Below are 24771 nucleotides of genomic sequence, written 5' to 3' on the forward strand. Positions count from 1 at the left end.
ATGCGTCCTTATTGCCCTACTTTTAAAATTATTCAGCACATACTGTACCTTTTAAAGTATGTTTTTTAAGGGGGATAATACATTTGAGGCTGGATGCACTGTTAGTCAGGCTGATTACTGCTGGGCAACTACAGTACATTACATTTTGTACAGAATTATACCAATAATTCGTGTGTTAATAATAGTGGTAAAATGTCAGAGCTGAGGAAACAAATTGCCGCTGATATAAAACCAAAAAAATTACATGTTCATTTTTTTTAACTTTCCAAACTGCCGTCATTTCCACCCACTAGCTAGCGCTCCCTAATCGCACTTTCATACTTCAGAAACAACACATCGTGAATTGGTCTAGTAATTGAGAGAACATTTGAGTCTCGTGTATGCCTTTTAGTAAATTAATTGTTGACTTAAGGAGAGAAAGGCATACACAATGCTTGAAACTGGCAAATGAAATGTAACCTAGATTTCAAAGCTCATGTGACAACTTTGGTAAAACCAACCTCCATGGGTCGGACTCACCGAACTGCTCGAATCAGCGTCTTCACTGCTGGTATGACATCCTCTACAGCAACATCACAGTATGACTTGTCCTCTGTGTTCTCTTCTCCTACTCCCTCCACTACAAGAGAAAAGAAAATCATGAGAGAAACGTTTTTCAGTTCAGGGCTTTTTATAAAGGTTACATAAAGGACTGATCGCTGGATTGTACCATCTGTGGAAGGACGTGGTTTCAGCCGTAAGGAAGTGCGGAAGCGGGTTCGATCATTGAAGCTCCAGCTCTTCTGCACCTTCGAGGGACTGGTGGCTTCCGGCATGTTCTCATTGCTCGGTGATTGTCGCACGCTCCCCGGTGGTACAGGTGAAGAAGCCTTGTTCCGGAGCGCCTGAGTCGAGCGGGAACTGTTCATCTTAATGCGGTCACGGAATCCAATCTTCGCACTGCCAGGAAATTTACAACACTGTATTCACAAACAACAGCTTGGTTTCATTAGACGAGCCAAGTCTCTATGTATTGTGTAATGTTTAATGTAAATGTTTTCATTATCATTGCAAAACTTAGTGGATAAATTGTCTAAAATGTCAAATAAATGTAAAATTTTATTAGAAGTAAAAGTGTTTAGGTAGCAATAGAAAAAAAGACAGGCAGGAAAAAAGAGCTAAAAACAGAGCAAGTGAAAAAAGAGCTAGTATTAATGTTTAAAAAGTAGTCAGTAGGTAAGTAAAATGTTAAAAACAGAAAAGAGTCGATTAATCTAAATAATCTATCTATCTGTCTGTCTAACTTTAAATTTGTAATTTATCTAATACTTAAGCAATATCACATGAGAGGAAGTGCTGTTATGCTGAATATCAGCATGGCTGTGGATGTAGGTGTTTAGCCTTTTTTATTGGTGTATGATGTAGGCGAAAGCCTTTTTTATTAATCGATTATGATTTGTTTGTTTATTTAACTAGTTTGATTTAATGCCAATGACTGACAATTAGTGTAATTAATGACTGTTAGAAAACCTATAGTGATACACATGGTTAAACATCCCAATGCTGTTACGCTCTATTATCACCACTCATGGAACGCCTTTCAGCCACTCAGATTACTTTGTCAGAATTAACTATTGTATTATCCATTAATATTTTTATATACAATATATATATATTACTGTATACTGTATATCATTGTGATATATTAAATTGTCTATATTGTCTAATTCACTGAAAGATTAAAATGACTTGGACTATGCTGGACAGTGGTGTCTTTGAATCTACAACTTTATAATAAACAATATTAAATGAGAAAAAGTAATAGAACAATATACACCCATTTAATTTTATATGCAAATCACTTAAAGAGCATCAGCAGGCATATTAGCAGGCGGAGCAGATTCATGTTGCAGGTTGGTTAGACAGAATAACAAAGAAGAGCGTAGATTTTAAATAACAAGAATCCTTTTTCATGCTATACAAGCAATATAAAAAACTGAAAGCAATGCATTCTAATTCTTAAAGCTATTTAACATAGACATGCACATTACAGATAGTTGAAACACCACAGAGACCAAGCTTCAACTAAAAACCAAGCTGTTTTAAGTAGAGTGTTTGCAAACGCAATGTTCTTTCTCTAAAAAACTACTATATAATTATGTATTAATATAAATATGTCAGAAATATATATCTTTAAGTAGTCCCTGTTTTATAACTGAGGGGTGTTCAAGTGAAACCGAGACTTTTGAACTAATGCACCTATTCCAGGAGCTCTCTTGTGCTTGGATATCACAAACGCAGAAGGTTTTCCTAGCATAGGACTGCCTGCTTCACATCTGAAATGCTGCCCTTCCAGGAACTAACACCTTTAATGGCCCGTATATGTGGAAATCGCTTTGAGTGAGCTCAGGACGGTAAACAATAACTACCAGCCGAGTTCCTCTAACATGGAAGTCTTAAACCAGGTTGTTTTCTCCCATTAAAAGAAAGCACCTATACTAGAAGTTCCTAGGTGGCCAGCATTTCAGACAAGAAGCAGGCAGTCCTATCATGGTAGAGGCGTACTAAGAAAACTTTCTATCTTGATGGTATCCAGCGAGAAACAGCGGGATAAGTGCATTAGAGTAGCAGGGGATTATATAGAGAAAAAAAAAGACTTATTCTCATAAGTGTGTTCTGTTATTTTTGCACAATTAGTCCCAGTTCGACTTGAACGCCCCTTCTAGCAGTGGCTTTAAATCCTAAGACCAAGAGAACAAACATGCGGCGAAATTGTGACGGTCGCTGTCATGGTGTCAGGGATTCAAACTATACAGTACACCTTCTATCAAGTGCTATCAGGAGGCTACAGTCACATGCTGGTCATCTTATAAGCATTACAATATTAATGGTATGCAGAATGTCCTAGCTGCACATGCGGCTCATACGGTCAGCTCTCAGAAGACAACCACTGTCAAAGATGCATATACATATATGTCATGTTCAAAAGTTTGTACCACCTGTTTTAACTCTCTTTAATTGTGTAAAATCATAATAAAAAGCATCTGATCGAATTTATTAGACAAATACAACCTCGGATGAACAACAGCATAGTATAATATTTCACCGTCAAGAATGAAGCCAAAAAGTTTGTCGATCCACCCTTAGCAGTAGAAAATGTATGTAATAGCTTCCTGTATAACTTTAACAGTCTCTCACATTGTTGTGGAGGAATTTTACCCATCCTTCAATGTTGAATAATTTCAACATTGCTTAACTTCATTGAGATTTTTGGGCATTCACTTATGCACAGCTCTGTTTAGGTCCCACCGTGGCATTTCAGTTGGGTTGAGCTCTGGACTTTGACCAGGTCATTCCAAAACCTTAATTCTTTTATTTTTCAGCCATTCTGATGTTTCTGGTGTGCTGGTGATTTACTGAGTTTTAGCGATTGGACAGATGGTCTCATATTTGCCTCTAGAATAGTCTGGTATACAGAGAGGTTCATGGTCAACTCATTGACTCCAAGGTGCCCAGGTCCCATGGCTGCAAAACATGCCCAAATCATCACCCTCCAATGCCATGCTTGACTAGGTATGAGGTGTTTCTACAAATATGCTGTTTGATTTTATTTTTTGCCAAATATGGTGCTGGGTATCTCCACTTTGTCCAGCTCTTTTTAGACAGCTCTTTGTCCACACAGCTTTCCTAACAAATCAAACTCATTCAGTCTTCTTCTAATTGTATTGTCGTGGACTTTAACATTTCACATCCTCATTGAGGCCTGTAGGTCCTGAGATGAAGCTCTTGGGTTTTTTGTTTTATCACCAAGTATTGCACGGTCTGACATCAGGGTGACATCCACTTCTCAAACTTCTGCTTATATAGAGGTCTGCACACCTGCTGATTATCAATTCAATTATTATAAATAAATGTTATATATATATAATTATTATTATAAATATTATCAATATTTAATTTGAGGTCTGATCATTTTTCTTTTTGGCTTCATTTTTGGTAAATAAATAATTGCACAGTAAAAAAAAAAAAGACCCTCTAAGATCCCGTCTTTTGAACATTACTGTATATGTACATACACACACATACACAGACAGACACACATAAATACAAACTGCATATGGAAGTACTCCCAAATTTCTAGACATTCCATCATCATTAAAATCTTCAAACATGCCATGAAAGAACAACAGTTCCTCTGAGATTGGTAATCTTATCGGTAACACTAGAAGTTAAGCATACAGTATGAACTCATGGTTTATCTCAAACCTTTCAGCAGAGGCAAACCTCAATCTCTGGGAAGTAGCAGAACTATGTTATTTCCGCTCTGCTTCTCCCACAACTACATGCCACATTCAGAGATTACTAACCCAGAGCCACATTTCATCCGTAGTTAAAGATTATTAACGAATCTACTGTACACATTGTTCCTGTTGTGATTTTTAACATTAACTGAGGCTCTTTGCCTCTATCTGCATGATTCCATGCACTGCGTTGATGTTACATAATTAACTGACTGGACATTAACAGAAGTGTTTATGCTATAGTGATTATATAGTGTATATTTAATTGAAATGGTAAAACAAGCAAGCACCTTATACTGTATTATTACTCATCTCTCAATGAATGACATACAGTATGATTTCGATTTAATTTATAGTTCTCTATGTATAATTAATCACTCTACATTCTGGAAAAATAAGGCTTCTTCACGACTTCCAAGGATCCTTAGCTTTCTAAACCAGTTGTACATAAAACCTTCCTCCAGAAGGTTCCTCCAGAGGAACAAATGGCCAAAAGTATCTGGACACCTGACCATAACAGCCGGATGTGCTTGGTGAGCATCCCATTCCAAATTAATTAATAAGGAGTTTGCTGTTATATTAAACTCCCCTTTTCTTTTTTTGGGAAGGCTTTCCACTGGATTTGGTGGTGAGAATTTGTGGTGAGGCAGGAACTCAAGAGCTTCCAGTCCATCCTTGGCAAACCACGTCTTCATGGAGCTTGCTTAATGGACGGGATCACTGTCATGTTGAAACAGGTTTGGGCTGAATAGTTCCAGTGAAGGGAAATCTTATTTTTTAAGTATACAAAGACATTCTATACAGTTGTGTGCCTCCAAAATTGGAGCAACGGTTTGGGAAAGAACCACATTTGAGATGTGATGGTGAAATGTCCACACATTTTGGTGTATTTTTAATAATGATATTGCTAATAAAATTAGAACTTTATACGCTACTATGTGGTGCTTGCCAGTCTGATCTTCAATGGGACCTCAACGGGATGTTCAATCTTATCAGAAAAGGCCCATTGTGGCTGCGGGCTTTCCTTCCAACCAAAAGAGAAGTCACTGTGGATTCCAATTACTGTATGGAGTTATTCTTGGTCTTTATTTGCCGTATTTTGAGGACTTTCCTATGACTGGGATGAAACCCTGCAGCCGATGTATTTCTCTAATCTGGGATTGAACTACAGTATAATTGAACTCGCATGTAATCTATATAAACCGTAAATTCTTTGTTAACATAGCACTTGTTTGTCTCTGGGCTCAGTGAGCGAAGCAGCTCTGGACCAGTAAGGCCCTGAAACTATCAGGCAAAGGCGAGACGTGCCTAGTGTGTAGCAGGCACAGTGACTTGGATACCTCCGCTTGCAGCCACCGTGAATCCGGAAGAAACCCCGCTTTTTAGATATGAGCTGACTGAGGAGACACACAAGGCAAAGGGGCAAAGCGTGAGGGCTGTGAGGGGAAGTGGGTCAAGGCAGGACACAACAATTACACTTGTTTCTTTTTCTAAATCTATTATCAGCTAATTCAAAAGAAATGAGTCATCATATAATCATATGAAATAATCATCCATAATTTTAAAGTGAAAGAAAACATAAAGATTATTAATCAATCAACACATTGTTCCCATGTATTATGACTTTTGCCTGTATAATTGGCTGACTGGACATTTACATAAATGAACAGACGTACTGTATGGTATACTGTGTAGGTGTTCATCCTAAAGTGATCAGCTAGTGTATATTTAATTGAAATAGCAACCATTTAAGTATAGAATAATTCAAATGTATTTTAAATTATGCAGGAAAAAAATATGCAATCTTCACAAAAATAAACCGGCATAGTCTGGAAAATGGCTTCTTTCACAGTAGTTAAAAAGCATAATTTTATTATTTTCTCACACTAATAACCAAACACATTTAGTTTTTTATTTTATTTTATGTTTATTAATGCAGTTGAATGTCGTAGCCACTTTAGCAGCGGTGTAGCATGTCAGCCTTCCTTATAAATCGTTAAGTACTATACAAAATCTGACAATAGATGTTTCGTTTGTTGAGTCAGAGCTTCTCAATAATCCTACAGCAACTTCCAGGAGGACTGTAATTACTGTTAGAAGTCTACTGATTCGGTTGTGGATGCCAATTTAACGAGCGTTAGGTTTAGAGAAGGAATGTGTGTTTATACAGAATAATCCATCAATCCATTCATCCATCTAGGAACCTCTGTAGTCCAATAAGGGGCTGTGGAGGCCAATGGTGAACATTGAATTCATTCCCATTTGTACAAACCCACCAAGCACAGGGAGAACATGCAAACTCCATGCACACAGACCCGACACGAAAATCGAACCCAGGACCTGGAAGTGCAAGGCGACAGTGTTAAACACTAAGCCACTGTGCGGCCATTTATATAATCAGTGTCCTTAAGCTGTTTGTATGGCTTGTTTTTAAATTTTTTTTTATATTTAAGCAAAATTAGACAAAATGAAATGTTTTTATGATTTCTTTCACTTTAACAAAGTAATTAGCTGATAACAGACATCCAAGTGCAGCTTTGTTAAAAGAGGAGTGACTAATAAATATTCCAATAGGTTGGGTAAATCTGTAGTCCACAGATCAATCATTCTAAATCTAATTAGGCTTCTAAACACGTTTCAACCCGGTAAAACTATCCAGGGATCAGCTGCTGGCATAAATGTGGGGTAAAAAGATTAGGTTAAAGCACAGGTAATACAATTACCAAGAAGAGGACAAAGGGCAGGTCTCATTAGCAGGCAGGGATAGCATGCATGTTCTTCCACATGTCAAAGTGAGTCATATCAAGGCCTGTTTACGGAAGGTTAAACGTCTTACTGAGTGACCAGATGTAACACCTGCAACGCATAACAACGCTAACTGATCGAAATCATATCCGTTAATGAAAAGTCATCTCCTGTATCAGCATAAAGAAAGACAATACAGTTGAGAATGCACAGCAAAGCACAGCCAACAAGCTTTATCCAGGAGACGAAATCAAAATCCTCGCAAAATCTGACCACAAACCTTGTGACTCCAGAATTCTTTATACTGTAGAGGAAGGGAAGGATGACAAGTAGATGAGAGAGAGAAAAGGAAATGGATAAGAAGAATGGTGAGTAATGTATGGAGAAATTAATGTTTGCCACGTTGTATTTACAAGATTAAAGGAAAAATCCACCCTGAAAAATAATTTAAATAAAAATGGTGTTTAAAAAAAAAAAAAAAAAAAGTTATGGTCGGTTTTATAATGAAATTCCAAGTTCCCTTTTTGCGTATAAACTTTCGCATTTACAGTACATGTAGGTTTATGTTCACTTTGGTGAAACAATACTTCACTACCCATAATGCCGTTCGATAGTGATGCCCAATGAAACTGGCCCTCACTTGTTTTCTCTGCTTAAAAAAAAGGGTAAAACTAACTACAGAGTGGGTAAAGAGTAACTAGGCATTTAAAATTGGTAATAAAGTTTATATTTCTAAAACACATTTTTTAAAACAAATTGTACATGTACTGTATTACATAGGAAAGCAAATCAGTCAACCAGTTTCCTCAAACGGCCGAGGTCTTCTAAAGGAAGTGGTTTGGGATATTGCTGGGAACCTCCTGAATCCATACCTCCATGTCCTTCAGTGTGTCGTCCTCCAGCGTTTTCCAGGATGTTGGCTGGTGAAGTCCAGATCTAACTCCATGTGATTTTTATTTATTTTTTCCCCCTGTGAGGCTACGCAACAGGAGAGGCGTACAGGACAAAGCCTGGCACACTGAAGGGCTTAAAGCCAACAGCAGTACATGTACAATTTGTTTCAATAGATTTAAAATATGCAAACTTTATTAGCAATTTTGTAAAGCTTAGTTACTTTTCACCCACCCTGTATTCAAACGAATGTATAGTTATGTGCAAATCAATCATATCACAGGACTGCATTCTGAACCTTCTGAACATGAACATTGCTCAAAAGACACTGTTTACTAACATAGTTTAATAAAAGCATCAACCAAATGAATACGGTAAATACATTAATCATTTGAATCTGAACATGTATATTGTGTTTCAGGGTGGAGTTTTCTTTTAAATCTGTATTGTGCAATTTAAAACAGTTAGACATTTTACATTCTGACAGCTATAAAAAAAAAAAAGCCCGGCTACACAACTTTGCTGACCAACAGCATTAATAAGGCATAATGGTGTCCTTGCATGCCTGTCAATCATTTTGTGTGTGCACAGCAATCACAAACATACTACATAAAATATGGTAGTGGAAAGAAAAAAAAACTAAGCAGCGTACAAAAAATTACAGTACAGCAAAAAAAACAACAACAACAACAACAACAACAACTATATATCTATCTATCTATCTATATATATATATATATATATATATATATATATATATATATATATACCAGGATTAAAAGAATGCCAGAATACCAGAGTTGTTAGTCATGTAAGTAAAATGTTAAAAGCATTCACACTGAGCGATGGTAACACACATGTAATGTTCCGAATAGCTCTGAGGTTGAATAATGTAGCGCTTGAAACATTTTTGCTTTGTGATCAAACAGGTTATTTTTATTTTAGTGATATCATGTATGTATGCATGAATGGGCTCAACATAGTGTGTGTTCGGTATGAGTGTATTTTGGAGATGGACAGCAGCGTACCTGTCCCCCGACACATAGAGGGAACTGTAGGGCCGAAGCCCTGACAGCAGAGTTTGGTAGTTGTGGAGAAACTTCTTGGAGTTTCGCTGCCGTTGAAGGTGACTGAACAGTAACGTCAACTCTCTGACCCATGAGCAAACATAAACGAAACAAACAAACAAAAAAAAGCATGACGAACGAAAATAAAACAAAAATCAAAGCAAAATGATTAACCAAATACATACTTAAAGAGATAGAAATGTTGATTTTAGGGGTATGAGACATATTTTATATTCACAGTATATACTGTAAGCCACCGCTCATTTCTTTATATTTAATTAAATTAAATAATGTAGATGAAATTAAAGTAAAAAAACAAGCATCGTTTTTCTTTTCAAGCAAAAATGAATCAATAAAAAATAAGCGCCAAAAACATGCCAAAAATGAGAACTAAGCCTGGAGAACTACAGTATTCCGCAAGACTACATTAAAAATGCATTTTTCAGCCTTTTCTCCTTGCATGCAAAATATGAATAAATGAGGGTGGCTCATAGTGGCTCATTTAGGGGTTTAATAATCTTTTAATAAATGATAAAAATGAATGTGAAAATAAGGATATAAAAAATTATGTAAAAGCATCAAGGCTATTTGAAATTAAAATTAAATGGCAGTTTATTAAGTGTTATAATACTGTAAATAAAGCCTGTTCGGGTCCTTTCAGGGAGTCAGCTAGACTGAACAGAATGGCACTGTGTCATGTTAAATTAAACTGAGGCACCGAACCTACAATAAAATAGGTTTATAAAATAAAACAAATAAAAATTAAATTGATTCAGTGATCTTCAGATGATATCCAACAACAATTGACATTAATTATTGAATAAATATATATTTTTAATCAAATAAAGATGTATGAATAAATAACCTTTTACACTTAAATTCAGCAAATGGCTGGGTCAAAGTATTGCCTTTAATAACTTATGGATTAGATGCTTTATAGGATCTTAGATTTTAGGTGAATTAATGTTAAATCAATATTTGACTATTTATAATATTTATTATATTCTAATATTCTAACTGCCAAAAACACAATCTGTCACCATTTTGGGGCCACTGCATAAAAGAACTAAAGTGATTATGAGGCTTTTCTCAAGTTTAAAATTTGAGAAGTATATAATAATAATAATAATAATAATAATAATAATAATAAAAACAAGTAGGTTTTAAACAACTTATTTCGGAGCTATTCTGATTTTAAAATAATAATAATAATAGTTGTTAAAAACCTACTCGTTGTTGTTGTTGTTATTATTATTATTATAAGTAATTATAAATCATAACAATAATGATAATAATAATAATTATAATAATATACTGCATTTTAACATTATTATTATTATTATTATTATTATTATTATTAATAATAATAATAATAATAATAATAATAATTTTGAAAAATCTTTCGTCTTACACTCAAAAAACTTAAAGAAGCCCTGGATATCACCTGATGTAGTGGCTTTAAACATAATTAACAGGCCGTTTTACTTTCATTTTATTCTGCATGAAATCAATACAACAAAATCACACACAAAAATGACTGGATAAGCTTTAATATTTATTTTGAGGGCTCAGGTGAATCAGTGAATCATTTACCATTTGAATCAGTGAATCAGTGAATCATTTAATAGTGAATCATTTACCGGGCTTCTACAAGAAACGGTTCAGATCGCACAACAAACAAACAAACAGCAAGCCCTGACTGCAGGTGGCTGCTGGCGTATTGAGACTGTACTTACCTGAAGGAAGGGAGCATACTGTCATAGAAGTACCAGGTCGCTGTGAGATATGAATGACGAGCATCTGTTGAATAGAGACGCCACGCAGCCTAACAAACACAGGCACACACAAACACATGTGTAAAGGCCTGATCTCTGTGTGAGAATGACCAGGCAGGGGTTTGTTGCTCCTCACCTGTATGAGGGTGGCTGCTGGAGTTCTCCTCTTCTCAAAGTGTTTCTGTCTGTGCTGCTCCTGCACCTTCAGGGCAAAACCTGAACCGAGGATCCCCTGAGAAGAACGACACAGAGGTATTACACAAATGTAAAACATTTGACTTTCAAATGGGCTGCCAATAAAGTACTGTACTAACCAACTCAATCATATTTACAATAAATGTTGTATAATACAGGGTACAACTGAGCTGAAGGATAAAGGTGAAACCATAACCAGTAAGCGGATACAATACAGCTTCATCCTGTGTACAGGGTCGCGTGGGGGCCTTGAGCCCTTGAGTCCACCATGTATGGGGTGCCAATACTTCACATGGCATAATGCAAACATTTACACGCTTATTTATGCCAATTAGCCTAATCTTTATGTCTGTGGACTGCGGGAGGAAACCGGAGTTCCCCGGAGGAAACCCACCAAGCACAGGGAATCAGACCCCGAAACTTGATGGTGCAAGGTACAATGATGCAATTTTGTAATGGTGATATTTCAGTGTTTGTATCAGAAGTTGCTAGTTGTGGTATAGTTGAGCTGTCTCAGTGGTTAAGGCTTTAAAACAGTATATATAATATAAACGCTGAGATCGGAGGTCCAGGTGCACTTACTGCAGGCAGGGCGAAAAAAGAGACCCCCAGCAGGGCGAAGCCGGCTGCTAGCAGCCGCCCGAGCCACGTGTGTGGAGTCTTGTCACCGTAGCCTATTGTGGTGAGGGTAATCTGAAAAAAACAGGCACTCAGGATAAGACGTCAGCGAGCAGATATTTATTCTTGTTCTGGTGCTTCTTCAGAGACACGTGCCAAGAAAGAACTCAAGCACACAACGTGGCATCGCAGTGTACTCACAGTTCCCCACCAGAGGGAGTCTGCATAGGTAGAGAACTCTGTGTTGATGTCCTTTTCAGCCAAATAGACCAGAAATGAGGCAAATATCAGTACCAGGAAGCCGATGTACCATGCTGTGACTAACTCCTAAAACAACAGATGATACAATATTTCAATACAAAAATGGCAGTGAGAAATTTTATTATCTTAGAATTCTGTGTGCAATCTGTGGACTGTATTAGGAATAAAGATTTGATTGGTGAAATAAATCAAAACCTGATTTGCTAGCACATAAAAATCCATAAAATAACCCAATATTAATATAACTATTAAGTGGAAGCGCTTATGTTGTTTTCCCAGTTAACATTTGGAATAAAAAATGGTTCTTCTATACTAAAAAAGCTTTGGACTTCATTTTGGAAGGTGTCAGGATCAAATCCCACCACCACTACCAAGGTGTCACTGTTGGGCCCTTGAGCAAGGCCCTTAACCCTCAACTGGTCAATTAGATAAGAATGTAACAATGTACAAATAAGAGAAGAATGTAAGTCGCTTTGGATAACGGCATCTGCCAAATTCCATAATGAAACGAATGAAACTGAAACGGGGCTAAGGGAAGTTTAACTGCCTATGTGTGTACATGTGTGTGTGTATTTACCTTGCTGTGTGCGTACACCACAGAGCCGAGTAGTTTCCAGGTGCCACCTCGGCGGTCCATGCGCACCATGCGCAGAATCTGTAGGAAGCGCATGCTGCGTAGAGCCGACGTGGCAAAGATGTTTCCTTGCGTTCCCGCCGCTATCACGGCCAACGACGCCACGAACACTATAAAATCTACAGACGTGGAGGGAAAACGCACATAGACAGCGAGCAAGGTCAAGACTTTTCAGAGTAAAGTGTGAAAGGTCATAATCGGATGTAAATCCAGGCTTTACCTATAACGCAGAAGGGTTTCCTCGCGAAACGGAGACGGCCCTGCCATCCTCTGTAGCGACAGCAGCAGCCGGCGGCCCAAACCCTGATAATGTACTCTAAGCCGAACACCACGATCATCACAAACTCCTACAGGACACACGGCAAAGAAGACACCCATAGTGCAAAGCTTTTTCTTTCATCTTTTTAAAAATATGTAAAAACAAATAAATAAATCAAGAATTATGATGAAAAAAAAAAAGACCCAAAAACATTGATACTACAATGCGATCATTATTTACAGAAAAGTTTCTTCTAGTTCTGGAGCAAAAAATACAAACAATGATTAATTACTGTTAGCTGATATTTTTTCACTTGTATGATTTACAGAAATATTATCATGAAAAACATGTTTGCAATACAGCGCTTACTTTTTAACCTCATCTCGCTTCGTTAATCAATTATACAATACACACACCAGCAAAGACAAGGTCTGGCTAGTGGTAGATTTTTTTAATGGAATTATTAATTATTAGTTTTATTAATTAATTATTATTAATATTAATTATTAATGTGGCATGCACAAATAAAAGATAATCTTTTCATAATTAGTATTATGCAGGTGGGTAGCAAACAAGCCATCACATAACTGTCCTGCTCACAAAACATGTTAAAAAAAAATACTGACCATCGCCAGAATCAAATAATATTTGACCTTAGAACTGAAAACTTTTCCAATAATATGATGATTTTATGTTGAGATGATGAGCATGATGCGATACATCAAAAACTTTTACCACCCCCTTTTTATTTTACCCCAAGGTTACACCATCCCCTTATTCCCATTCATATTCCTATACTGTACAGAGTAGTGATGGGAATCACAAGTCACCAACTGATACGATATTATCACAATACCTTAATGCCCATTCGATTCAAATCACAATTTTATAAATATTCCGATTCAATATTACATTCTCTTCTAAAGATTTTTATTTAAAACCTTTAAAAAAAGTTGAATGAGTAATTTAACATAGCCCGTTCCTTATAACATTCGTTTATAGCACAGCATTTAAACAATACAAATTTAAATACAAAAGTTTAACATTTAACTTTAAATTAAATTAAGCAAATATTTTTATTACTGAGCAGCACATATCTCTGTCAACCGCAATAATTATAATTTCTAAACAAACTTGGCCAATAATTCACTCCTACAACGCGTGATGAAAATGTGTAATGGTTCTGAGTGCGCCCCCTGTAGGATCATAATGAAATGGTGACGTTTTACCTCCTCAAACGCCTCCAAATGTCTCAAAACTCATCTTGACACTGAGCTTTGACTTCCCCGCTGTGCTAGCTGATAGATTTTTAATTTGTCCACGCTTGTTCTTGTACCGACTATTTGTAATAGGATGTTTATGCTGTTTATAAAAACGCTCCCTCCCTCCTCCTCTCGTATACAATTTAACATATGGACTGTTCTGAGTGTTATACAGTATATAGGCGGCAATGAGGGACTTAGGACACTTAAACAAGGAAGAACAAGAAGGAGCAAAAAGAACTATTGGCTTTAGTGGTGATCGATAATTTCTTATACTTTATATTCCATGTGTAATTCAGTGTATAATTTATACATTTGATATTTTTTACATTATACATTTTATATACTTCTATTTTATATGTTATCTTCTTTCTAGAGCAATTTACGTCTTCTTATCTTTTTATTCCTTGTTTAAAGTCCTATAAGCATTTCACCACATCTCATAGTATGTATGGTTGCGTACGTGACAAATACAAAATTTGAATTTGAATTCTTTTTGACAATAACATACGATGTTGGTCAGGGTATTGGCGGCTTAGTGGAAGGCCCGGGTTCGATTCCCAGCCAATGCCTAAAACTCTATCACTGGATGCAGAGCATCCCATTTAATGAGTGGGATATGTCAGGAAGGACATCCTGTGCCACGCTGAATGTGTGGATCAGATGGTCCTTTTTTACAAACACCTTAACGAAAGCAATCGAAAGAACAACAGCGATACTGTGAAGCTGGCTGCTCTGGAATGCATGCGCAATCCAATTTAAGCGCAAGAAAACCCTTCTGGATTTAGTTGCGCATTAATGTATTTATACTGTACATGTCACATCAGTGCTGGTTTCAGCTGACGCCTACTGAATAAGGAACTCACAACCCACAATGCATCATAGGGCCATAGAAATATGACCAGCATGGATTACAGCACCAAATATACAGTATGCGAGATCCAGATTCACATATATATATATATTCATATAAATATATATATATATATATATATATATATATATATATATATTATTCCCAGGTTTTTTTTTTTCCTTCTAGTTTTGTTCGGTCATCTTTTTGACCTTGCCTGTTCATTGGATTTGTTTGATTTGTGTTTTAATAAAAACACTTTACTGCAATTTTATATGCCCAGGTCTCTCCGATCCAACATCAAACAAACGCTTGATTGACAGTGCACTATAAACAATAAAGGTTAAATATAAATACACAGACACATGCTGTATAGGCATCCTATTGACCCCATAGGGTAATTGTTTTGATATAGAAGCCAGGCAACATTTTTTTCTATTTTTTTATCATCATCAGAGGGGAACAGAGCAGGAGAAAAGCTTCCATTACCCCCTGCAAAAGCACTTCATAATGGCTAAATGGATATTATTGCTGGTAGGATTACGAATTCAAGACACCTGAATCCTGCGCCGTGCTTACTCTGCTCTTTCTGTGTGCAACACGCCCGCAGGAAAAACAAGAATTAAGCATACTGTAGGCAGAAGAAAAACATGATAGACTTGCGCATCCTGCAACCTGCCAATCAGTCTTAAGCTTTAGACATTATTGCAAATAATAAAGTATAAATAAAACATTTACAAATTTAAAAAAAAAACTTCGATTCTTTTAATGAATGCCTTGTTTATGCTTACGGAGTAACAAAAATTGTCAACTAAATATTAATGCACTTTGTAAAAAATGATGTGCTGCAAAAAGGAGATGCAACCAAGGCATATTCTATACTGCTTGCTAATTAAAACTGCCTTGTATTCACCACGGTTTAGGACACACCTCTAAAACGACAAGCTAAAGGTATATACATTGTTCCGCAGAAAAGCTTTCTCGCATATTTAAAACGGTGTTCGTTTGCATTTTGGATTCGGAAGCCATAGTGGGACAGTGTGCACGCGAAAAAAAAGCAACTAGACCGAGACCAACTTTGGAGACAAAACAAGATCTTTACTTTAGAAAAATTACTTCTTAAGGTAAGGCAAGATACAGTACTAGCAATGTCATGACATAAGGTGTAATATTTTTGCTGGTTTAAGACGATACAAAATACAATAGATTACCAGTATAATATTTTAACAGATATTCTGTTGAATGCTTTGTTACGCAATGCCACAGATTGAGCCATCAATCAAAAAAAAGGTTATTTAGGAAAGAAAAAAAAGTAAACCCATTCATCTACGGTTCTTTAATTATTTAATCACATTTGGACTGTCTGTCTGTCTGTCAGTTAGCTATGGGTGGCACGGTGAAGCTTCTGCTTCACGGCTCCAGGTTCAATACTGAGCTCAAGTTCCTGCTTGGGTGGAGTTTCACATGATCTCATATGTCTATATGGTTTCCACCAAGTTCACTGGTTTCCTCCACTTCCCAAAAACATATCATAGGATTAAGTACATGAAAAAGCTCCTGTGTGTGTGTGTGTGTGTGTGTCTGGACAGACTCCGGAAACTGACCAGGATAAAGCAGTTGGTAGACATGAATTAAGTAATTAGTCTGTTTGGTAGTTTCCTTCCAATCAGGTAAGTGTAGGATAAACACACATTACGCTGCTTATGTTTCTTTAATTCTATGCATATGAAAGCGGACAATGTTAAAGTACGCTACTTCTTACCAAGATGAAGAGGCCTTGGTTGGCAGTTTCCTGATGAGCGGGAATAGTGGAGAAGACGGAAAGCACCAGGCAGCTGAACACAAGCAGGAAGCTGCAACACACACACACACACACACACACACACAAAGACAAGGGCAGTTTAATGCCTACAAATGACCGCAAGGGCAAGATCTGGTTTCTACTCTAAAACATCAACACAGCCAACATAGCCTTTTTTTTTTTTTTACTTTTTAAGGCTCTTGGATAACTTCACATGAATAAATGAAGGTGTAAAATAAACCAGCATATTACACACAGGCATAAAAGGGACTCGGATAAAACCCAGAAAAATGATTCATCAGCACTGATTCTGCGCATTTGGCTCAGCCCTTAAATCTGAGCTGGCACTGAGCTCCACATACACACACACACACACACACACTCGCGCGCGCATACACACAGGTGCTCACAAGCGCCCTGGCCATGGACCTCAGTGGAAATGTCCAATGTGCGTGTGTGGGAAAATAGATAACAGAAGAAATTAGAACTCCACAGCCTGGATAAAGCTGTGGTGTGTACTTAAGGGTGTGTATATTTTTGAGCCTTTTTTTATGAATAAAATAAAAAGCAATCAATCACAAAGTAAATTATGCATTTACTTTGAAAACATATTTCAAAATTCACTTTGATGTGCTACAAAAAGTATTAAGCACATGTTTTTAAACAAACCACGTTATCGTATACATTCGTAAATAAACATACTGAATATATACAATTTAATATGCAGAGATAAAAACTGTTAAATGAAGTTATCAACCAAAGTTAGTTAGTGCTGTTAATTAAGTTGGAATAAATTTAATAATAAAAAAAAAACAGAAATAAACTTATTACAAGTATTAACATATTTTGAAATTATTACAATTTTGATTAAAATTTAAATAAAAACGATTTGTTTGACCACAAACTTTGATTCCTGATTTTTACACATGAAATAACGATTTACTAATCAGTTAGCGCAAATGCTAAAATTTATTGCGGAGCTGCTTAACATTGCATGAATCTCTGGGATGTCACTGATGTTCCCAGGCTGCTCCAGCTGTTTCCAGCTGTAGCCCCCTAAAACAAAGACTGCACTGGTGGATCAGCGCTCCCCGTCCATGATGGAACATTTGGAATTAGATCACATAAGCTGCACAGCGGCACATACGAGTCCAATGCCAGATCCACCAGGACCAGACTATCGTTAAGCAGCACACCATCTCCTCACTGCTGGAGAAACACGCTCTATTTAGACATCCGACCCATTTATCATTTATGTCATCCACAGCTGGTTTCATTCCTGGGTATGTAATATGACTGTACAAAGAAAGAAAAAGACTAGACGTATGATTCAGGTTGCTGTTTATTCACATTTCCAAATATTTGTGTTCATTTTTAACTAAAGGATCATATGTTTAAGAAGTCACAATATCTGGGATACTACGGCAATTCATACCCTTAATTACCTGCTTCCTCAAATCATAGAAACACAGTTCAATCAGAAGAAGACACTAAATGAAGACACACCTGAGGTAATTGAAATAAAATACCATCTAATATTTATATAACCTTTATGTATCCAGTGCTTAACATACGTGAAGCTTCTGAAGGAGCAGGAAGCTGTAAATTATTATTTATACACTAACACCCTAACACACCCTAAGCCTAATCTGCATGGCTTTGGAGTGTGGGAGGAAACCGGAGCACCCAAAGGAAACTTATTGAAACTTTAGATCTTCTTACTTATGATTTCTTTACACAGAAAAATATCAAATTTAATCTTATTTTTCTGTTAATAATGAATGTTTGAATTTTGCCCATTTAATTCTAGAGATGAGTTAATTAGGCTAATGACTTCTAGTAAACTTCTGTGCAGATCTGAGAAAGGCGATGGTAAATTTACACATGAATGTCTCTTAGGGCCATTTCTAAACAGCTGCAGAGTCCAAGATCAAAGAATAGTACACAGGTTTCAATACAGGGGTCCACTGGGATCAGGTGTAGCTCAGTGGTTCTCAACATTGGACTACAGTTCTGAAGGTCCTGGGTTCAAACCCCAGCACCACCAAGTTGCCACTGTTGGGTCCTTGATCAAGGCCCTTACCAACATGTATATATATAATAAGATCCAAATGTAACTTCTGCCAAATGGTATAAACATTAAGAGATGTATCTACTTTACCAACAGGAACAATTAACCCATGAACATCCAAGACACAGCCTTCCATGAACAGGGTAGCTGCTGGAACACCAGTGTGACCTTCTACAGTCAAGTGAGATTTACACTGCCATGGATTGAAAGGTTTCCATTCAAAAAATAGGCCACAGTTCCTTCAAGCTGGAAAAAATTTGCCACTGACCAGATGGACAAAGAAAATGCCCTTTGGAAGAAGGTTTGGACCAGAAGTGTATTTACAGTAGAGTAGCAAAAGTGAAGCATTTAATCCCTGGAATACTGTTCAAAAGTTCAGGATAGTATCATGTTTTGGGGCTTTGTAAAAGGAATGATAAAAAACAAAAAAAACAGGAATACAAGACAAGCCTTTGGAGACTTAGAAATTTTAGAATTTTTGTTTGGAAATTCATAGACTCTGCTTCAAAATCAGGTCCGAGCCAGAAAACCAACTCTACTTATTCTGACAAGGAATGTGGTCCAATATCAAACCAGTTTTGAATATCAGAAGCTTCTTGATGGTTACCAAAAGGTGAAACTTAATAATGGATATTCAATCAAATATAAGTGTGCCGTATGTATATATTTAACCCAGTATTTATATTTTGACCCTGTGCTGATTTCAGGAAATCCAAAACGAATAGAAACGGGTTTTCTTCTATTATAAATGCGTATCGTAAAATCATGCTGTCCCGGAAAAATAAAAGAAATTTCAAGCAAAGATATTGCATGACATTCATGTTCATGATAAGTGTATGTAAAAATCTGAGCACTAAAATCACAGACCACCTGGTTGGCTTTAAGGACCCTTGGATATGCTTCCCATTTTAAAACCAGTGGCTTACGAGTCCAAAAATCATTAAAGGACATCTCAAATGTACTGAATAATTTATACATATTAGGTACACATGCATCGGTACAGTATGTTCCTCATAGAAATTAATATTTCATGCCACGTAAATTGCTTGTCAAACTGCGGATTTATGTACAGTATAGGAGCATCAGGATCATTCAACATGTACGAAACAATGTAGAAAACAATGATGCTACAGAATGCAAAAATTTGTTAACCATCACCATGTGTGTTTGAGTATGTGTCTGATCACATCACAAGACTAGGTGGTCATGCCCCAGCTCTACACGCACTCCTTTCTTCCGCTGGGCTTTCACCTCCCCCCTCATTAGTTCCTAAGAGATATTTGGTAAAATGATCCAAGAAAGACAATAGGAGCCCTGAATCAGCAGAAATCAGACTAGATAGAGGAAGAAGGGCCCAAAAGCCGATCAGTTTCTGATAAGGTTCACATTTCAACTAAGTGGCAAATTTCAGTCATATTCCCCAAGCTTTTTTTTCCAGAAAGAAAAACATGCCAATTGGAAAAAAAAAAAAGAAAAAAAAAGAAGCAGGAATTAAATCTACAAAATCAGCAAAATGACAGTCTCTGGAGGTCAAAGTGAGAAGATTTTTACAGTAGATTCCAGCATTAAGAGCACAGCCTGACTGTAAGTATCAGGATGATATCAATATTCCACGAACCTTATATATTAAATTTTCGGTCTGCTGCAATGATGATGATGATGATCATGAAGATGATGATGGTGGTTTGTTTGTTTGTCAGCTAGTTCATGCCTTAATGGATCAGAACTGTTTTGGGGGCGAAAAGGGGAACTAACTCAATTTTAGATGGACGTCCATAAGTACAGTATATAGTGGATCAGTGTATATACAGTACAGAATGTAGTGGCATAATAGTATGCAAAAGTCTTTTTTGGTACATGCCTCAGATTAACTTTGCTTATCTTACTTCTAAAACCTGTTTAAATTCCAAATAAAATATTTAGCTACAAGTCATCGCCGATGTGTTGCATGTCCTATTAATTTGAATGAACTGAATTATTATGAAAATCCCAGCACACTATTTAAAGCTAGACTGTAGTCACCTGGAAATCACAAAAAAATATGTCTAAAGATTGATTAGGATGATTAATTGCTTGAGAGATTTGGCACACACAGCTTGGCACAGTGAACATGGATTCCTGGAGTGCAGAATCCTCCTGAATTACTCTTTGGGAGTAATAAGCAGAGACAGGTCTGCCATTTCCCAAACCAATTATAATTTGCTTGTATAACATTAAAACCACCTTGGTTTTATCACACAGGTGAAAAAGTGATGACTAGACAACTTCATCAGTATATCTCCAAAACGACAGCTCTTGTGGAATGTTCCTGGTATGTAGTGGTTAGTATCTCCCAAGAGGCGTCCAAGAAAGGACAACTGGGAGCCAGAGATACAGTCATGGGCACCCAAGACACAGGCTTGTCCCATAGAAGAGCTTTAATAGCATCGATTGCTGAAAACATTAATGCTTTCTAAGAAAGAAAGAACACATGGTGTATGGCAGATTGCTGTGTATGGAGCTGTGAAGTCTCTGACCAGTTCAGAATGTCCATGCTGGTGCCCTGTCCACTGCTGAAAACAACTACAATGTGGACATGAGCACATGATCATGGATCATGTTTTTTTACGTCATGTGAACTGAGTCCAGGTGTGTATATACAGTATTCATCACTTACCTGAGAAAAAGAACACACTTGGACTATGGGAAGAAGACAATCCAAAGGGTTTTTTTTGCCTTAAGGATCATTGGCTTGCCTTCTTCCCATAGTGCATCCATGTGCAATATTTTTTCCAGGTAAGTGACAAATATACAGTACACACCCCTGGTGTGTCTAAGATCACCTTACTAAACATTGCTACACTGCAAAAATGGTTCAGGATTGGTTTGAGGAATGTGACAATGAGTTCTTGGTGTTGACTTGGCCTACTAAATTCCCCTAATCACGCTCTCGACCTGTGTGGCATCCCAGACCAACATAAAACAGTCACTGAAGATGAATCACTGACTGTATATAAATGGCAGAGAACGTGCTCAAATAATTCTGACTAGCGATCGTTGACATGTAAAAGGACACACTTAGAGAAAAAATTCATTAAATAAGTGATATTTATAATAAAATTAATATAATCATTTATTATAATAAAAATGTTTTTCTGTCTTTGTTCTGGATTTTTTCTTTCTTAGGGTAATTTTTCTGGGGTAATTTATTATGAAACTATGTTTCATGAAACCATGCTGTTTTTATTTAGTTATTTATTTTAATAAACATATACAGTGCTCAGGGTTGTGCAGTATAGAGTGATGTATCCATTTTTTTGTTGTACATTTTTGCGACATCATTCCCATATTCCAGTACTGGTAAAATTGACATGTTATAAACATAATGATAATTTTCGTTCTACCTGATATATACCCAAAAACCCAAATACACAGTACCGTTAACATACACCGACAGGGCTTTCCTATATTTTTTTAGGTTATCATTCATGTTGGCGGCACGGTGGCATAGTGGTTAGCACTGTCTCCTCGCACCTCCAGTGTCCCGCATGGGGTCTGTACACAGAACATTTGCATGTTCTTCCAGTACTTGGTTTCCTCCAGGTACTCCAGTCTCCTTCCACAGTCCATAGACATGCAGGTTAGTCTAATTGGCGTTCCCAGATTACCCGTAGTTTGTGAGTATTTGTGTGTGCCCTCCAATGGATTGGCACGCCGTTCATTGTATACCCTGCCTCACGCCGTAAGAGTCCTGGGTTTGGCTCCAGACCTCCTGCCACACTGTATACAGGATAAAGCAGTATAGGGGTGAGTGATCATTGAGTGATCATTGACCTATGCAGGGTTGATACAGTATTCATGCAGTAATCTATAGAGTTTATAAAGCGCAGACTTGAATCTTATATACACATATGAGGGGCGTTCAAGTCAAACCGGGACTAAGCGTTCCCTTAATTTTTTTTATTCCAAAATAAAGATTGCGTCATAGCTGATTAAGTTTTTCTGTTTCATCTGCCAGAGGTAGACACGAAGTATAAGACAGAGCCAGGATGATCTACACCTAAACAAAATGTAGCATCTCTACTCAGTTTTTTATATAACACTATGTTGACTTAGCAAGCTATGCTATTTGACAGGTTTAATTGCTTTATATTCCTTTCCAAAAAAGTCTCAAGTACTGTATACTAGAATGTACTACCTGCAGAAAAAAAAAAAAAAAATGGTTCAGCTTGTCCACATTGAGACCTGTATTGTTTTCTCATCTAATCTAAAGGTTGTTGTGTTGTTTCGTTTCTGGCAAGCAGTGTAGCTCTCGGCTCTCAAACAATTATTAATGTACAAAAACTCATTGTACGTGTGATGAGAGACATGGGACATTTGTCTAAATATGCCGGATGATGAATAGGGTTTTACATAGTGCTTAGCTGGACAATTTATCCGGGCATGATCGATGAGGGGGTAAACAGATGTGCTGAAACGTATTCACCGTGTGTTTTACAGGAAGGTGTACAAGGATCGCACACCCACCTAACACAAGCACGCACGCACGCACCCACACACACACACACACACACACACACGTAAGAGAGAGAGAGGTTTTGTCTTGGTAGGGAAAAGATGGTAACAGTAGAAAGTTCTATAAATAGCACCTGCAGACCTTAAATAGCGATAGCCAGCAAATTTATCCAGGCACACGCCGGAGCTCCTGCTTTACTAATCCCTGCTGAGCAAAGTCCTCAGGGACTGTCAACTTCTCCAAGGCAAGCAAGACCCAAAATACAGGAAGAAAAATAAAGAGCATGCCATAGCAAAGAGTGGCAGAATTTGTTATTAAAGGCTTTCATGGACCCATGAGAGAAAACAAATATTACTACATCCTAATAAAGCAGGTAAGTATTAAAGTGCTGAACAGTCGTCATTGGGTTAGAGGATGGAAGCCTCATGTTCATAGAAGTCTGTATTACAGAAAAAGGCAAAAAGCAATACATGAAATTTAGGGCCTGGACAAGCTTTTAAAAAAATCACATGTATGCAAAAAAAAAAAAGAAAAGAAAAGATAAATAAGATATGTTTTATCTGTTTATCATAAAGTACCAGATATTATATTATATCCTGGTACTGGAGAATTCTCAAACTGGATTGCTGTTGAATTATTTGAATTCTATCATATGCACAAGCTTTAATTGACATCACAGGTATGTATTAATCCACTTGTCCTAATACATTATTTCTACGGTATAATAACGACTAATTCATATGGATTTGAATAAGTCATGCTCTACATTATTTAAGTCAAATAAAAAAGAATTTTTAAACTGTTGTTATGTAATTAAAGAAAACCATATAGCTTTATGAGATATAGAAGCTTTATGTACTTCTAGACATATTTATGGAAGGAGTCAGCGTCATCAATGTTTTGTTATAGTCGTAAGAAATGTTTTCTGCCTTGAGTAGCTCTAAAGACAGAGAATATTCCTAACAAGTTCTCAATAAGTGAAACTGCTTTTTTTGTTCTTTTGTCTTGCGAAGAAACAACTTATAATATACAAGAGGAACTAACCTGGTTCATGGACATAAATAGGATAAATAGATGTTCAATAAACAGAAAAAGTAAGTTGTTGGCAGATTGTGGTACTATAAGTGTAATAAGACACTTCAACACGTAACAATGCGTAATAGTTAAATAAATGGAAAATGTAATTGTTGGCAGATTGTTGTAATAGAAGAGTAATAAGACAATTTATTAAGACACTGTTAGATTAAAATGATCCTCTTTGGGAGAACAGGCCATCTTTTCGTGTTTTACCCCTTACTTATCTCTTCAACACCTTATGAAAACCTGGAAGGAAAGTGCTGGACTGTCAACTTTATGAAAAAAATGTGGTTGGAAAAAAAAAATCATAAATGGAAACGCTTGGTAAAGTCTCATGGTAAACAGCAGTGTAGCCATAAGAAAACCACTTTTGGTGACTAATCAGAACAAATGAGAAAATTTGCTAGGGGGAATAAAGATTAGACTTGCAATGAAAAACGGTCATGTGATCTGATAAGTTCAGATCGGCATCAGGGTAAGAAGGGAA

General features: G+C 36.8%; 1 protein-coding gene across 1 annotated transcript in view; it reads right to left on the minus strand.

Moving 5' to 3' along the window:
• Positions 1–24771, minus strand: part of LOC128519678 (potassium voltage-gated channel subfamily KQT member 4) — a 64647-nt gene that overhangs the window by 6734 nt on the left and 33142 nt on the right. The window contains exons 2-11 of the mRNA XM_053493498.1: positions 16603–16693; positions 12687–12813; positions 12410–12585; positions 11773–11898; positions 11536–11646; positions 10895–10990; positions 10720–10808; positions 8945–9067; positions 710–939; positions 520–619 (exon numbers count right to left, since the gene is read on the minus strand). Coding sequence (XP_053349473.1) covers positions 520–619; positions 710–939; positions 8945–9067; positions 10720–10808; positions 10895–10990; positions 11536–11646; positions 11773–11898; positions 12410–12585; positions 12687–12813; positions 16603–16693 — 1269 coding nt within the window. The remainder of the gene's footprint in view (positions 1–519; positions 620–709; positions 940–8944; positions 9068–10719; positions 10809–10894; positions 10991–11535; positions 11647–11772; positions 11899–12409; positions 12586–12686; positions 12814–16602; positions 16694–24771) is intronic.

The sequence above is a fragment of the Clarias gariepinus genome, chromosome 3, assembly GCF_024256425.1.
Source record: "Clarias gariepinus isolate MV-2021 ecotype Netherlands chromosome 3, CGAR_prim_01v2, whole genome shotgun sequence".
Taxonomy (NCBI): domain Eukaryota; kingdom Metazoa; phylum Chordata; class Actinopteri; order Siluriformes; family Clariidae; genus Clarias; species Clarias gariepinus.